The sequence below is a fragment of the Macrobrachium rosenbergii genome, chromosome 46 (assembly GCF_040412425.1).
Source record: "Macrobrachium rosenbergii isolate ZJJX-2024 chromosome 46, ASM4041242v1, whole genome shotgun sequence".
Lineage (NCBI taxonomy): Eukaryota > Metazoa > Arthropoda > Malacostraca > Decapoda > Palaemonidae > Macrobrachium > Macrobrachium rosenbergii.
The window spans coordinates 14,236,190-14,253,508 of NC_089786.1; the positions used below are offsets into that span (position 1 = coordinate 14,236,190).

The following is a 17,319-nucleotide window of genomic DNA, read 5'->3' on the forward strand; positions in this document are numbered from 1 at the left end:
TATTCATTTGAGTAAAGTGCTTCAAAAGCAAACCGTAATTTTTTCTCTATAAGGTTTCGAAGGGACACCGACCCTTTTTATGTCTTTTGTGGCAATAGTTTTAATGATCTCTAGCAGTTGTAAATATTGAAGTAATAACTTTACTAATAAAATAAAAATCATGGGTCAAGCGAGAAATATAATGTATGCGAAATTTCCGTACATATGAAAAAAAAAATCGAAATGTTTGCCTCTTAGGAGAACAACTGAGTAAAAACAACGAAAGTAAGACCCTTTTTCATAATTAGAGAGCAGTTCCTAGTTGCATTGTTCATTAACTGTTTTAAGATTCACGTGTCCAAATTGTAGTTTTAAGTAAGATGGATCTAATATTTTAAAAAAAGAATAACTACATCTAGACGACGAAAATAAAGTGACCAGTTATTTTTTAGCTAGCATCTTGGCCTGGTTTTAAGTTGTTAGGTTCTTGCGTTAAAAATATTGCAATATTGACCGTTGCCGTGAGCATGTGTCTAACAACAAGCTCCCTGTCATTAGATATTAAAGGTGAAACGGTCGAACTCACATTCAGTAGTTGAAATTGACAATGAGAAAGCAAAAACGTTTCACACTTAAGTAAAAAATTGCAAAGTAATGCTGGTAAGAATTCTGCGTGGCTACAACATGAGATTTACTGTTGACTGACTTTGCCTGAAGCGCCGTAAGTGCTCCCACGTGCGGTTACGCTTTTTGAGAATATATATGTAGGTCTTTTACATGTTTAATTAAACAGTTCTTCATTGCTTTGTACCTCACAGCAGTTATGGTCAATCCTTGCTTAAATTCGAGCCAAGATGCACATCGAATTGGTTTTATGACCTTCGAATACTTAACCCCAAAATCGTGTAATAAAGCTTCCGATAGCAAGGCCTTAGAAGTAACAGAGGGCAATGATAATAATGATATGAATTTAATTGCTTCTCTTCTTGATTTTTGACTTTTTTCTCAGCAGTCTGAGAATTTTTTAGGAAAAATCAAAACGTCATTATTAAAAATTCTCATGGGTCTTGTAAGCATTTAAATCCATTAAATAATAAATAACAAGGCGTGGGACTTCTCTGTCAACTCAGTAATGATAATAATATTTTATTACGGTACATTTTTATCATAATTCTGCATCTCATTCTAATTCATCGTGTCTTTTCTTTCTCTGCTTGGTATTGATATCTCCCTTTTATCTTTCAGCTGCAGGAATGGTCGAATGATATCGCGTCCATGCAAAGAGATTATCGCAAGGGCAAGCATCGCTCGAAATATAACCCTGGGAAAATGATGTTCTCTGGACGTCTCGTTTAGTCCACGAGGTTCATCGGTGAGAAGACTTATTCCTCTGGATGGTAGGAGAAGCAATCATGACATCTTGGCTCATTCGGCTCTTCGTTTGCATTTTGGGCTGGAAGGTGAGTGATAAATATAATTTCGTGTATTTTTAAGCATTTGTGAAAAGAAGACACAGAGGAATGGGGAAAAGAGAACATAATAAGAATGGTTACTTCCTGTTGGGAGAGGATTACCTTGTCGAGGCTCTCTAGTTTGCAGTTTTGAAGATATGCACTTTGAAGGAACATATATAAAAAAATCCATCCTCGTTTTTCTGTCTTAATTGCGGAATGAAATTCTGTTTCTCACCTGGATGCCCTTTGTGTGTTTCTGTATTGCTTGATTCCAGTCGACAAATATTCTTGCAAGAGCATGTTAATTTCTGGCTTGTTTATATATCCGTTTTGGACATAAGTACTCAGTCGTTGTGTTGCTTATTTATTAACAAACACCAGTTTTTTTATTATTTTTATGGAGCTCTTTTCTCAGAAAAGCAACAAGTTTATCCATAAAATATTCTGAATAATTTATCGTGTGACGCCAAGACTTTCATCCTCTTTTTGCCATCACTGAACCAATCTTAAATTCGCTTGTGGTCATTCGATATTTAATAGATAACCTGAAGAATTTCTAGCTCTAAGGAAATTTAATATATCTCGCTTAACTCCTCAAGTAAAGGATATCAATTTCAATGAAATATGTGTACGTAAGCCGACTAAACCGGAAGGCCAGCAAAGAAAAATGCAAACATGCAAATGTGGAAAAAAAAAACTTTATCGGCTTCATAACCGAATATTGGGTTTCGTCTGTGTTTGGATAGTTGTTGAATTTCCCGCTCGCCAGGACCGACCTTACTTCAGCTCACGAGGAAAGAGCCCGAAATGAATAGGAAAGACAACCACGAGATGTAGAGATGGATGCTGATATGTCCAAACTTACACACACACTTACGTATATATATAATAAACCAATGACTGAATATATATATATATATATATATATATATATATATATATATATATATATATATATATATATATATATATATATATATATATGACTGAAAATATTTTCTGTTAAAACAGAAATCCATCTAATAGAAGGAGTCCATAAAAACGCCAAAAGGTAGAAAGTTATTGCTATATTTCAGAGATCAGACTGATTAAACAAAGAAATACGGTGAATCTATCAAAAGGATCATGGGACAGATATTATAGATAAAACCTTCCTCCAACCAGGAGTTAAGAAGATTAAGAAGCTATCAACTGGAGTGGCGTAACGGGTAACCTCTGGATTTCTTGGTATAAATACCGCCTGTCTGTATTCCTTACTTCATTCATATACTTGCCAGTAGAGGGAGACAGTTTGGTCTCTGAAACAGCAATAACTTTCTACCTTTTGGCGTTTTTATGGGCTCCTTCTATTAGATATATATATATGTATGTATGTATGTATGTATGTATGTATGTATGTATGTATGTATGTATGTATGTATGTATGTATGTATGTATATGTAAATGAAGACATGGGAACGTGTTTCACGAAATAAATTTCAGACTCACATTTGGACCGAACAACGGTCTTTCAAGTGAGAGTCCTGGGTGTTAGCAGTTTGTTCGCATAAATCATGAAAGAAGTTGGAACCTAAGTACAACGTACCTGAGTTTTTTCCTGGGCAAGTGCATAGCGCCTAACATACCAGCAGATTTTACCCAACGTCCCAACCCAGCAGCAAGCGAATTGCTAATGTTTCATTCACCTTACCCCTTCACCACGAGAGATGATGGAAATGAGCACATGGAGACGTGTTTCACGGAAATAAATTTCTGACTCACATTGGGACCGAACCCCGGTCTTTCGAGTGATAGCCCAGGGCATTAGTAGTTCCTTCACACAAGTCATAAAAGAATTTGGAACTAAAGTACACCATACATGAGGTTCTCCCTGGCAGGTCCCGATGTGAGGCTGAAACGTATTTCTGTGAAAGACGTTCCCATGTCTTCATTTCCATCATATCTCACAGTGAAGGGATAAACTGAATGAAATGTTAGTAATTCGCTTACTTCTGGTTCAGGAGGTTGGGTAAAATTCGCTGGTATGTTAAATGCCAGGTGCCTGCCCGGGAAAAACCACAGGTACTCAGTACTTGGGATCCAACTTCTATTATGACTTATGCGGACGAATTGCTAACATCTTGGACTCTCACTTAAAATAGCAGGTTTCTGGCCCAATGAGAGCCAGAAATAAATAAAAATATATATATATATATATATATATATATATATATATATATATATATATATATATATATATATATATATATATGTGTGTGTGTGTGTGTGTGTGTGTTTGTGTGTGTGTTTGTGTGTGTGTGTGTCTTGATGTAAAACTATTATATCAAAAGTCAAGTGTATATAATGAGGAACTTTTTGTTGTACGTATGTATATATTTACATGAAAAATAATGATGAAAAAAGATTTAATTTACTACCAGGAGGGGGGGAGAGAGAGAGAGACAGGGGACGGTGAACCACCTATATATCACGATTGCAATTCAAGAGCTATTGCACTAGTTTTATATGTCAAATGGGTTGTGTCATTTATTAAGAGAAAAACATGTAGCAGATGAAACATCGTATGTATATGACGTTTTATCCCACCATTAATTTTGAGAATTTCTCAATTAAATTGGAACATTCGTTTGTTACAGGGTATGAACGTTAAATTCCACAGTATTTTGATTAATTTGTGTCCTTTGGCCAAGAGGTTATTCAGACAAGCGAGTTTATTTCTTTTTTTATGTAGAGACAACAATTACTGACAATATTTAGAGATTTTAAAAAAATTATAAGGTCCTTGAACTCCTAGTTGAAGATTTGCTACCTTGAGCTAGAAAGGAATAATTTTTGTTGAGGCCGATCTGAATGACTGATTGAAGAGATCACAATTTCCACATAGTGTCTTTAGATAAACCAGATATGTTCTCATTATACAAAGGGAAGAACTTATTGCACAATCAGGGAGCAGAACTGAATGCTCGAATGAATTGTCATAGCAACTGCAAAGAGAGGGATTTATAAATCGATTCTATCAGAACAATGAATATCGCGTCACTGATTGGTAATAGTGCTAATTACGTAAATGAGTAAGCCCCTCACAAACCTGGAAAACTGTTTTGAAGACAAATTAATTAATAGCATTCCCAACGTTTCGGAAAGATTCAGTTAGATCATAAATCTGTTTGGTATTATTAGCGTTCTTTGAGTGGAAAGAGCACTTATTGCGTAAGTGGATCATTCTAATGCGTCCCAGAGAAGTTGGTAAGGAGAGAAACTGATTAACGTAACCCCAACTTTTCAAAGGCAAATCGGTCCATCAGATATTCAAATCTACCAAGGTTGAACATTTAGATCAAACGCCTCGTGGCTGTGCGTGTGGTAAGAATATAAAAGTTCTCAACGGTGATATCGGAGATTATCTGAACTTTAAGAATTATGCGAAAGGAAGTTCATCTTTGTGACATCCACACAAGACATGCCCCGTTTCTTATTTTTCCTTTGCATTATTATTTCTGTCTATCGTGCTATTCACATTCTCCATTTGTCTGTCATTTTACAGCACCTAACAGTTTGTCCGTGGCTTGACTGTTTTCATGCACACACACATCTTATCTAGAGGCCATCCATTATCACAAACCGCATTTACCAGTTCCCGTAACTCATATCCTTAAATTGAAATGTACTCCTATATTCGCTTAGCTCTTTACATGCTGGATATACAAGCAGTCTGATCTAGTGTTTCAGGAATGCCTTTAAGGCTAATACCCTTAGCATTAGGTTTCCCTCTCAATGCTATGTCCCATAAGAGCACCGTGGTTAGTTCTGTTACCGTAGCCTAACCAGACCTAACAGCACTACTGAAGGACTCCTCTGAGACCCTGCCTCCCAAGTCCAGTTGAAAGAAGATTTTATATGAAAAGGTCCAACAATCAATAAGTTGCATGATTGCATGCATTTACGATATCTTCAGCATGCAAGAACGTTTTGAAAATCACTATATCTGTATGCTAGAAACTCAGTAGAACCTATTGTTGTAAAGGTATGTTCATATAACAAGAGAAAATTGTACATTACATGACATACTAAAAATTACATAATGTTTCTGATCAGAGTAATTTTCTATACATTAAGTTTTCTTCTGCAGGCATGTCACGGCCTTGGTTACTACGACTACTACGTGCCCGATGGCACCATCAAGGCCGGATTGGTAGCTGAGGGTGACACCTTCACCCTCAACGAGAAAGACCTCACCATCTTCTCCGGTTCATTTCACTACTTCCGGGTTCATCCGGACTACTGGCGGGACACCCTTAAGAAGTATAGGGCTGCTGGACTGAATACCGTTCAGGCGTGAGTAAATTTTCCCTTTGTTTGGAGTTACTGGGAGACTTCGTTTTGAATCTAGTGACGGAGGATCAGAAATTGTTTCTTTCTTTTTATTATCTCCGGCAAACAGGTTCTGTTGCTATTAGCTATGTCTTTCTGTTAGTCTTTTAGAAAGATTGCATAGATTATATAAGTGATTTTCATAAAATTTTGGGATTAGACTCTGGGAAGGCTCATAGTATTTTTATTATTATCATTATTGTTATTTTTATTATTGTTTAGCCCGCTTGATTTGTTTAGTTTCTCCATAGTGTATGTTGAATAGTAAATACTGCTGATCTGATCTTAAATATCGAGTTAAATGTGAAATCCGTTGTTTGCTAAAAGAGAGAGAGAGAGAGAGAGAGAGAGAGAGAGAGAGAGAGAGAGAGCTATTAGTTGAGTACGAGAAATTTGGTAAGCAAGAAAGTTCTTTAAGCTAATTGTCCTTTCTTTCTATCCCATTTTTCTTACTCCCTATCCGTTTCATTCTTTTCCTCGTTCCTTCTCCTCTTCACAGTTTCTCCTTATTCCTTCTTCCTCAACTATTAGTTTGAGGTAAACAGCAACAGTGTTGACAGTATCGAGCGGTTATGTTTCGCACAAGGTTGCTGTGTTTGTGTTTCTATTTATTGAGGCAGAGATGTCAGACATATCCCATTTACATAAGTTCTGTTTCTCGTACCAAATATGAAATCAATGGGAACGATACTATGATATTATAGTATATATGGTATTATAATATATATGCAGAGGCACACACACACAAATACAAATATATACATACATATATATATATACATATATATATATATATATATATATATATATATATATATATATATATATATATATATATATATATATATATATATATATATATATATATATACATATATTCTCATATATATATATATATATATATATATATATATATATATATATATATATATATATATATATATATATATATATATATATATATATATATATATATACATATATATAATATATATATAATATATATCATATAATATATATTAGATGTATATAATATGAATATATGTCATGAATAGAGAGATACACTCCTTTGTAATACAGTAACAGTAACGCACAGATTTGATAAATCAAGAACAATGGAAAGAAGTTAGCATTTTCTATTTAGAAAATTTAGGGAGTGGTCGCATTATAAGGATGTTATTGTTTGTTGAGCTGAGAAAATCAATGTTTAGACAGTATGTGGATGGTTGACTACTAATAAATACCTGGAAGTTGCATGTTCGCTGGTCTTTTGTGCAGTGAAATTAAAGAACATTTGGTCTGGCCAGTTCTTGGATGAGAGACAAAAAATGAAATCCAGTCGCTGATGGCGCATAGCTTCCTTTACTGTCAATGAGGGTGTAAGCTGAGGGATAGCCTCCTCGCTCTAAAAGCTAAAACTGAGACACCTGTAATATTCATTAGTATTAGGTGCCAGAAGCAGTGGATTACATTGAAGCCAGAAAAACCAGTAGAGAATAAATTTTGAGTGAGCAAGTGTGAATGGAAAAGAATCACACATAGAACTGATGGAGGATGAGTGAGTGATTTTGAGTGCTCACTTGTGTCTTGTTTTCGAAAGTGTTAAAAATAATCGTATCTCACTTTCGAAGGATCAGAAATGAAAAGCTTTCTTTGTAAAGTCAAGATTTAGAAACCTCTCTGTTAAGGAATTAAGTCCTTTTTTGGGATATCAAGAAATAAAACCATCCTGTGGAAGGTCAAAAAGAAAACCTTCCTTTGGAAGGTTAAGAAATGAAACCCCTTCTCTTGAAGGCCAAGGAACGTAAATCTTTCTCTGGAAGGTTCAAAAATGAATATGTTGTGAAGGCCAAGAATATTGTGAACAATTTTTTTGCAAGACCAGAAATAAACTTTCTTTGGGAAGCCACCAAAATGAATACCTTTCTTGAAGAGGCCCTTGGGTGAATAACTATCCTTAGTAGGCTGGAAATTGTATGCCTCTCCGTAGAGGCTCCAAAGTGAATATATTTTTCTTGGGACGGCCCATAAAGAAGCCTTCCTCGGGAGGTCCCAAAATGAATAGTTTTCTTTAGAAAGCCCTAAAATGAATGCCCCCCTCTGTTTTTGGAGGCCGCAAAATGAATACCGTATTTTGGGAGGCAGCAAAAGAAATAATCTTCTTTGGGAGGGCCGAGAAATGAAGGCTTTTTTTTGGGAGGCTTTAAGTGAAAAACTTTCTTAGGAATAAATAATTTTTTTAGGGAGGTCCAAGAATGAATACTTAGTTAGCAAGGCTCCAAAATGAATACAGCGTTTGGAAAGCACGAGAATGAATGCTTTCTTAGCGAGATCCCAGATTAATACTTCGACGCTGAATGGTATCCCCCGGTTCCAGCGCTGGGATATGTGGCCCGAATTTCATACATTCATTGATTCCGAATTAAAGCTTTATTGGGAAAGGCCCAAAATCAGTGTTTTTCTTTGGTGAATACCCGAAATTAATGTTTTTTGTTGGAGGGATCAAAATTTTCTTTTGCGGGACCACAAACCAGTAAGTAATTCTCAATGGCCGCTAATCATTAGTTACTTCAGAATGACCGTTAATCAGTATTTTCTTTGCAAGAACCACAAATTAGTGTCTTTGGTAGAACCGTAAAATACACAAAAATAAATGGTTTTTGTTGGAGGGATCAAAATTAATTTCCTTTGCTTCTTTTTTTTTAAAGGACAGCAAATTAATGATTACTTCTGAATGGCCGCTAATCAGTAATTACTTCAGAATGACCGCTGATCAGTAATTATCTTGAAAAGACCGAAAATCATTGTCTTCGATATAACCGTATATCTACTTCGTAAATTAGGCAAATTTTAAAGGGCTTGTAAATGAATACTTGTCTTTATTACAGCCAGACATGAAGAACTCTTTGAAATCGCCAGAAATAATTACACTTCGGTGTATCATACTACGACAGCATGACGAACGTACTCATTACAGAATAATCCCCGGCAGATTAGGTGTTTGTTTACGAAATCCCCCAGTGTGCTGTGACTTAGTCTGTTTAAGGAGGATTAGGTGCAGAAATTGTCCGTAAGAATGAATCGACGTGAATATTCCTAACGAGTAAAGGGGAGATGTACGTGATATCCTATTATTAATGTTACATCCACAAACGAATTTGGAACGATGTTATGTTACCCCTGCATTTGTGTTTGTGAGTGTTTTATTATATCTCAAAACGAGTAAACAGAATTTGAGGAACCTTGGCATATACATTTATTAATATAATTAATAAGAGAAAATGTCCTATTAAGCTCAATTTGAGTTTCTGTTTTTTCTCGTTATATACAGTTCTTCACTGGATGGGTCGATATCGTACTCGCCTAGCACTCTCCTAGGCCCGCGTTCGATTCCCCGGCCGGCCAGTGAAGGATTAGAGAAATTTATTTCTGGTGATAGAAATTCATTTCTCGGTATCATGTGGTTCGGATTCCACAATAAACTGTAGATCCCGTTGCTAGGTAACCAATTTGTTTTGAGCCACGTAAAATAAGAGTAATCCTTCGGGCCAGCCCTAGGAGAGCTGTTAATCAGCTCAGTGGTCTGGTTAAACTAAGGTATACTTTTTTTTTCTTGTTATATACACATTTCTACATATGAATAATATGCACAGTACTGCTCGTAGCTTATGGTACCTCTTGTTGTCATCGCCGGGGTGTTCTTGTGATATTATCAACATTGAGGTGGTTGCTGGTCTGTTTTTATCATCACTGTTGATGTTGTCGTCGATTCTCGTAATTCTGAGAAAGGGTTTAATAAAACTTCAAAGCACGATGCACATTGCCCTAGTTTTCCTGTTATTGTAGGCATTTATTAGTGTTTGTTGAATTATCCTCCTTTATCTGTTATTCCACTCTGTTTCCTCTTTCTTTATATATATATATATATATATATATATATATATATATATATATATATATATATATATATATATATATATATATATATATATATATATAAGTCGATATTTCTTTATATAGGCTTGTTCAGTAAAATGTTTTGCTCATTTTCATTAATATAAAAATATATATAAAATTTATATATAGGCGACATTATATATAATTATGACAAGTCGATATTTCTTTCAGGCTTGTTCAGTAAAATGTTTTGCTCATTTTCATTAAGCAGAAAAATACTTAAAAATTTATCCTAGGCGACATTGAGTAATGATGACAAAACTCTCTTGGAAATCGCAGAAAACTTTTCCTATAAGTCATTTGAAATTTGTATTTTTTTCTACTTCGATAAGTTGTCTTTTTATGAGCCAACGAATTAGGCCATTCCTTTTCTCTTCGTATTCTGGGGATCCTGTTGTTTTTGTGCCCTATAGCTCATTCAGACTATTGTTGTTTTATACTGTAACATTTATTGGTTCATTCTTTCGGAAATTAAACCCAATTTTAATTATTATCTCGAAAAATATGTTTTCATTCAAGAAATTATCTATCTGCTTCTTAGTATTTGCGATATCCTGTCTTTTGAATCGTGTTAAGTTATGGTTTCGTCTTGTGGAAACTTTAAAATAAAGATTGTCAGTCTCTTAACCAGTTCAGATAAAGATAAAATTGATAAAACATAAATTACCTAACAAAGAAAAATTTTATATGTATATATATATGTATTATATATATATATAATATATATATATATATATATATATATATATATATATATATATATATATATATATATATATATATATATATATATATATATATATATATATATCACATCAGCTTTTGAATTATGGATGAACCACCTGTGCAGAAAACTTTATAGCATTCACCTTTTTCTTGCGCATACTCGCGCTCCCTTTTCTTTCCAATGCCATCTATCTAACTCTTTCTAGTTCATCCTTTTCTCCATCATGACACTTCTGAATTATGCATTTTTTTTAACGAACCTATTGTCGTCCAATCTCTCCACAAGACAGGCCATCTCAAAATACTTGGATCTGTCCTTTCACTTACAATAACCTTTTTACCTCTTATGCTTACCTCCATATCTCTCCCTCACAATTCCTATGCCAGGTATACCTCACAGACAGTTCGTTTCAGCCAGCTTTAACCTCCTTATTGTTTTATTGACATTGAACATCCACCTTCCACCTGAGGCTCATTTTTTTATCAAACATCTTTTCCCATTGCATTTCTTGTTTTCCTTGACTTCTCACAGTTCTGCTTTCATGAAATATTCAACGGCACTGAGGCATAACACATCCTTATCTCAGACTCAGTTTTGTACCAAATCAGTTACCCTTCCGTCTACATATTCTAACGTGCTTCGCTTGGATCATAAAAATTTTAGATAGCTCTTAACAACTTAATATTTATACGGTCTATCACAACAGCCTCCGCGATGCCGCTATATTGTATCACTGCCTTTTTCCAAGTCCATGAGTGCCATATGCATCTTTTTCCCTTCCCATTCAAACTCACATGCCTTCTCACGCCTTCTTCCTTGTCTGAACCCACACTGTTCCTCTCCTATGAGTCCTTGTGGTCTTTGTCTTACTTTTTATGCCATGCACCTTCATAGCGTCTTACTTGAGTATAGATAAGGAAATAGATAGATATGCATGTTTATTTTCCTAAGTTTAATCTGCTCCTTTTTTTGGGGATGTTTATCTCATCACTTGAGCATTGATTCCTGTGGAATTTTCCAGTGTGTGTTCGTTGCATTGTGGTTCATTTCATAGATAAGTAAAGTATGAATAATATTGTACAGCAACACACCAGTAGCACGGGGGTGTTAGTAATATTCCTTCAGACACATTGCAAGGTCCTTATTCACCGAGTCTGACATAAAATTAGCTGTAGTCATTTATTAATGAAAAGCACCTGAAATACCTAAAAAAAAGTTATCCATCGTCTTAGCGCCTGTGTTTCCACAACATCTTTTACTGATACGGTCGGAAATTATCTAAGATCAGACTGAAATATTTCACGAATGTCACTGGGCCGTGGTGGAATAAACCAAGAAATAAACAAATGAAATTAAAGCTTGAAATAACTGCTATTTTCTAAAAATGTAGCCCCACTTATCTATGAAAACTGGTGAAACTTTAGTTAAAAAAATCTTCGTGCATTAGTATGATGCCCTCGTTTTTTAAATATATTTTTTTTGAAGGTTTCATTTTCCCGTTACTACTATTAAGATTGTATACGTAATATATTCTTTCAATTTTGAATATTACTGAGAATTAATTACGGCATTATTTAATTCATCATCTTGCCTTCCATCACATGTCTATCCAGTTATCATGTTTTTTGTTGGTTAAATGCTTATTTTCGTAATGAGCATTCATTATTTATATTATATATATATATGATATATATATGTATGTATGTATGTATGTACGTATGTATGTACAGTATGTATGCACAATACAGGAAAAACGGAAGATGGTTGAAAATTCTACATTCTGACAGTGGACTGGCATGAGAGCTTGAGTAGACGATTGAGGTTTGTGATTTCCATGGGTAGTGGGTTACAGTGACTTTTCTTAGCAACATTCACTTGAAGGTGTGACGTCCTTACCTACATGAGTTAGGGTAAAAGAGATTCTTTAGCTTTGGCGGGCAACTCTTAGGAGAACGACACTCGGAAATCAGACCAACGGGTAGAAGGGACTCTTTAGCCTTGGTAGGCAGTCCTTTTAAGAGAAGGTTACTCTGAATACAAACCTATTTTCCAACCTTGGACCGCGCCATAAACCATTATACCGTGGCCTTCCATGGTCTTGGCTTTGAGTTCCCTTGACTGAGGTTACAATCAGGCATTTATGATCTTTGTTGTTCACTTTCCTGTTTTTTCAAAAAGTGTGTAGGACAGGATGATGAGAAAGCAAAAGTTGCTAGGTGGATTATCAGGAAAGTGACTTCGTCTTTACTGAATCTCTTCCTTCTAAGCATTTTATTTCTAAATCCATCCTGACTGTCCTTCCCCCGTAGTTGTGGCTTACCTGGTGGATTTCTTATTTGTCTTACAAGGTGTGGTGGCCCCACCTTGTCGACCAGTTGCTTCCAGCACTTTTTCAATAACACGGTCACGTTTATTTACACTTTCAACAGAATTTTTGTAAATGTAAATACTGCTGTTTATTGTTCTGTTGATTTTTACGATGTTACTGTTGTTATGAGTCTATTTACTAATTTTGATGCTGATTGTATGTTGGGACTTTTAGTTCTTTCGGGAGACATTTAGGTGAACCATGGGTATGTTGTCATTACATTACAGTAAGAAAAATTATAAAGTATTTTACTCAAATACTTAGGGCTTAAGTAAAATTTTCTTGATCTCCAGAATTGTGCCCGTAACTAAGATTTGATGTTTTTATCTGAGACCCTTGTAAGTAGTAACAAGTCAAAGGTTGAGTTTTTAATCCCGGGGTTTGATGGCCCTGACTTTATTTATACACTATTTATCGTCAGAAAAATTTGGAGTGTAGTTGCCATGAAGTTCTTTGTTTCAAAATTTTTTTGCTCTTTACTGCAATCCAAACATCGACGATTCTATATATGACTACTTTTAAAAAGGATTAATATGACTCAGTCACAGGATTCAAAAGCGAGTGGCTAAATTCAAATTCCACAAATCAACATTGCTGGTCTGCTCTTGAGTTCTGTGTATCCTCCAATTTTGTCCAGCTAACTGAGGAACCCGTACATATTTGTGATACTGTAATAGATTAGACCTCATTCACAGATGTTTCAGCTATTGTTAAGTCCAAGGTCTGTGAATACGTAGGCACTTCCGAACATTGCTCTGTTGAACTGGACATATCTGTCAATCAGTATATTCCTAGTGCCACCATTGGAAAAATGGTCTGGCTGAAATCTAGATACATTTGAGATTGCATTACTGAAGCTTGTCAGGCACTTAACATTTCAGATGGTATATTAGATCCTGATCCCAAAAGAAGTTAAATGAAAAGCTGATGGCCATTTTGATAAGATATGTCCCTAGAAAGGTCATAAAATTCAGAACAAATGACCAGCCATGGTTTGATGCTACATGCAGACAAGCCCACCATGTCAAACAGACCAATTTCAACACAAGGAGACGAAATCGTTCAAATGAAAATTACACCATTTTTTGTTGAGTCTCGCTGTGCTGCAAATAGGACTTATTATACACCCGAGAGAAATTGCAATAATTCCTTAAAGTGGCTCGTTTTACATTCCACCACTGCTAACAGAGGTTGGTAGATTGGTTACTGGCCCTATGGAAAAGACTAAACTGTCCCATCGAGCTTTTGAAGCTAAGCTAACTACAGGCCAATCTCTATTCTCCCTGTGCTCTCCAAAGTTGCTGAAAAACTTATTTTTAAATCACTATATAAGTATGTGGATTCTAAAGGATTGTTAGTTGATAGTAAGTATGCATATAGGTGGCAGTTAGGTACCTGTGATGCTCTTTTAGAATTGACATGCCATTTACAAGAGAACTTTGATAAGGGTTTTGAGTGCAGAGTAATTCAAATAGATTTTAGTGTTGCTTTCGATTTGGTAAATCATAAGGCACTTATTTATAAACTTCAGAATCTTAGAGTGGGTGGATGTGTTTTAGGTTTACTTCAAGATTTCCTTACAGGTAGGCAGGAGCGAGTTGCTGTTGATGGGATCTTTAGTGAACCAAGACCTATTGTGTCTGGAGTTCCACTGGGTAGTGTTCTTTGTTCACTGTTATTTTTAGTGCATACATTAGTGGGTGTAGTAAAGTCTCCACTTATGAGAAATGAAGCTGCCCTCAACTTCTATCGGGACATGGACCGGATCAGTGAATGGTGTAATCGGTGGGGTATGAGGCTGAACTCCAGTAAAACGAAAACACTATTGATTAATAGATCTCGTACAGATTTTCCACTCTATCCTCCCCTTCAAGTGGATGGGACTTTGCTGAATAGTCTGAAGTTTTAACTGTTGTAGGTGTAACTTCTGACTCACATCTTACTTTTGAGAAACAACTAACGAAAGCTTCAGCAAATGCTGCACGAAGGTTAGGTATTGTTCGTAAGGCCACATAACAGTGATAAAATCAGTGTATCCTGTTTTAGGTCTTTGTCCTTCCTTTAATAGAACACTATTTCCAGTGTGCATATCTGCTTCTGGCAGAGATTTATCTTTTACATAGAGTGGTTCGTGGTGGTAGGTTTCTGTTTCCTAATATCAGCAGTTATGACTTGGGCCATCGACGGATGGTCTCTTGTTTGGCACTTTTTATAAACTGTATTTTAACGGAAATCTCAAATTCAAAATAGATCCCTGATCCTCTTTTCCTGCCGAGAGCAACCAGATCTGCTAAACAGCAGCACCAATATGCAGCAAATATGCCTCGCTGTCGAAGTTCCCAGTTCCAGAGGTCCTTTATTTCTCCCAGAGGATGTTGTGCAATTGGAACTTCAGAAGTTCAAGCGAAGACGCAATGCATTATTACCTTAATACAATTCAACGTGCATTTTAATATTTTACTTACATTTTTATTTATTTATCAATATGTTGATTTGTCTGTTTTTCTAATAAATGATCTCCTCCTCCTCCTGTATTTCCCATTACCTTTTGTTACTTTATTCGAATGAATGGAAGCTTGAATTTCAAGTCAGTGGCCCCTGTGGGCTTGTTCCATATGAATAGGGTTCATCTTCTGAATAGTATAATATTAATAGTAATAATAATAATAATAATATAGTAGAATCTGAATGTCTTTAGGAATACTCCGCCCACACGTACCTTGAACGGCGCACTGTAGATGGTTACTAAAATTATACTGCACATTCGCTTCAGCCTTCAGCTGCTTTGCTTGCTCCTTTTTACTTTCCACTTACCTGTCCAGTTTCTTGAACCTTACCCTGTTCCAATTGTCCTAACTTATTGGAACAAATCCCCCAACAGGTGTGACTCATGGCAATATAATAATAATAATAATAATAATAATAATAATAATAATAATAATAATAATAATAATTCCAGTTACGTACCCTGGAACCTGCACGAGCCCAGGCGAGGGGTGTTCGACTTCGCAGACCTGGACGAGGACCTGTCGCCATTCTTGGACTTGCGCGCATTCCTCCAGATGGCTCAGGAAGAAGATCTCTTCGTCCTTTTGAGACCTGGGCCTTACATCTGCGCCGAGTGGGACTTCGGAGGGCTGCCGAGGTGAGAGAGAGAATAAATACTTATAAGCTGTAGTTTGTATGAGTCTGGTTAGTTTGAAAGCATGAGGAATGTATCTCCGAGCTAAAGAGATGCTCTTCTTCTCTAGTTATAATGTTTTCCCGACATCATTATTTTGATTATTCTAATTTTTAACACATTAATTGGAATAAGCCAACAAGATCAGTATATTTTAAACGCCCTTATGTTTAAAAGTGAAACTCAGGGCACTGCAGGAAATTGTAAAAGGTAACACGAAGTTATATTCATTAACAAATGACCAATTATGGCGAGTTTGATTCCATTATCATAATAACTTATGGTTCGTTAGGTACTGCCGCTATGATTTGTTTTATAAGCATTTGATTGTTATTCTTGTATTGATTATTTTCTTCGTTTTCTTTGGCACTTTTCCATGTGAATGGTTGCCAGATGTTAATAATAATAATAATAATAATAATAATAATAATAATAATAATAATAATAATAATAATAATAATAATAATAATAATAATAATAATAATAATAATGAAGGCATACAAAGAACAATCACGTTTTCTGAAGCATATTTGTATAAGGATACAGAATTGTGTATTGCTGTTCAAATGCTCTTAAAAAGCTACACGCAGTATGTTTTTGTCTCATGCATTAATAATGATGATGATGCTGGTCATTTTGCAGTATTCAGTGCAAATATTAAACCCTGAATAATGACTTTAAGTACAGTAAAGTGGTAAAATAATAAATAGACATTGCTGGTAGTATTTCCCTTCTTATCGTGAAATGTGCTAGAATATTCTACATGAATACTTGTTCTAAATAAGTAAGCAAAAATGGCCGCTAATTACCTGAGCAAGCTTCTGATAAGATCAAAAATAGAAACGCTTAGAAAAGAGAAGTAGGATAATTTGCGGACAAAAATAAATGAATAAAGATCAATAAACACTCCGGAGAAAATATATACTAAACTTACATAACAACAGCTGAATAAGTCACGCTGGGTGGAGGTCAATCTTTCATTCCGAAAATTGGGCAAACGTGGCTTCCTCGATACCACCGCCATTTATCCTCGTTTTTTGCGAGGAAATGGGATTACTACTCTCGCTGCTCTTGCTTCCGATGAAGAATTGTACGTCTTCGGAGTTATGAACGAATACAGTTTGAGTGAAATATGTTGATTCGCTTTGAATGCTTCATAGCATCTATTTGCTGTAAAGAAATACACTCTTGATCCGGGTATGTTTTGTAGTCGAAATGGTTCGCGTGCCATTACATATCGCCATTATTCAAATAATGCGAATCTGTTTTTATGATATAAAAA

At 35.4% G+C, this 17,319-nt stretch overlaps 1 protein-coding gene across 2 annotated transcripts in view; it reads left to right on the forward strand.

Annotated features, from left to right (window-relative positions):
• The window catches only part of LOC136830228 (beta-galactosidase-1-like protein 2), a 54,457-nt gene that overhangs the window by 21,612 nt on the left and 15,526 nt on the right, over positions 1–17,319 (forward strand). For both annotated transcript variants that reach the window (XM_067089529.1, XM_067089530.1), the window contains exons 2-4: positions 1,225–1,439; positions 5,563–5,768; positions 15,816–16,001. In XM_067089529.1, the coding sequence (XP_066945630.1) occupies positions 1,374–1,439; positions 5,563–5,768; positions 15,816–16,001 (458 nt within the window). In that variant the 5' untranslated portion in view covers positions 1,225–1,373. The remainder of the gene's footprint in view (positions 1–1,224; positions 1,440–5,562; positions 5,769–15,815; positions 16,002–17,319) is intronic.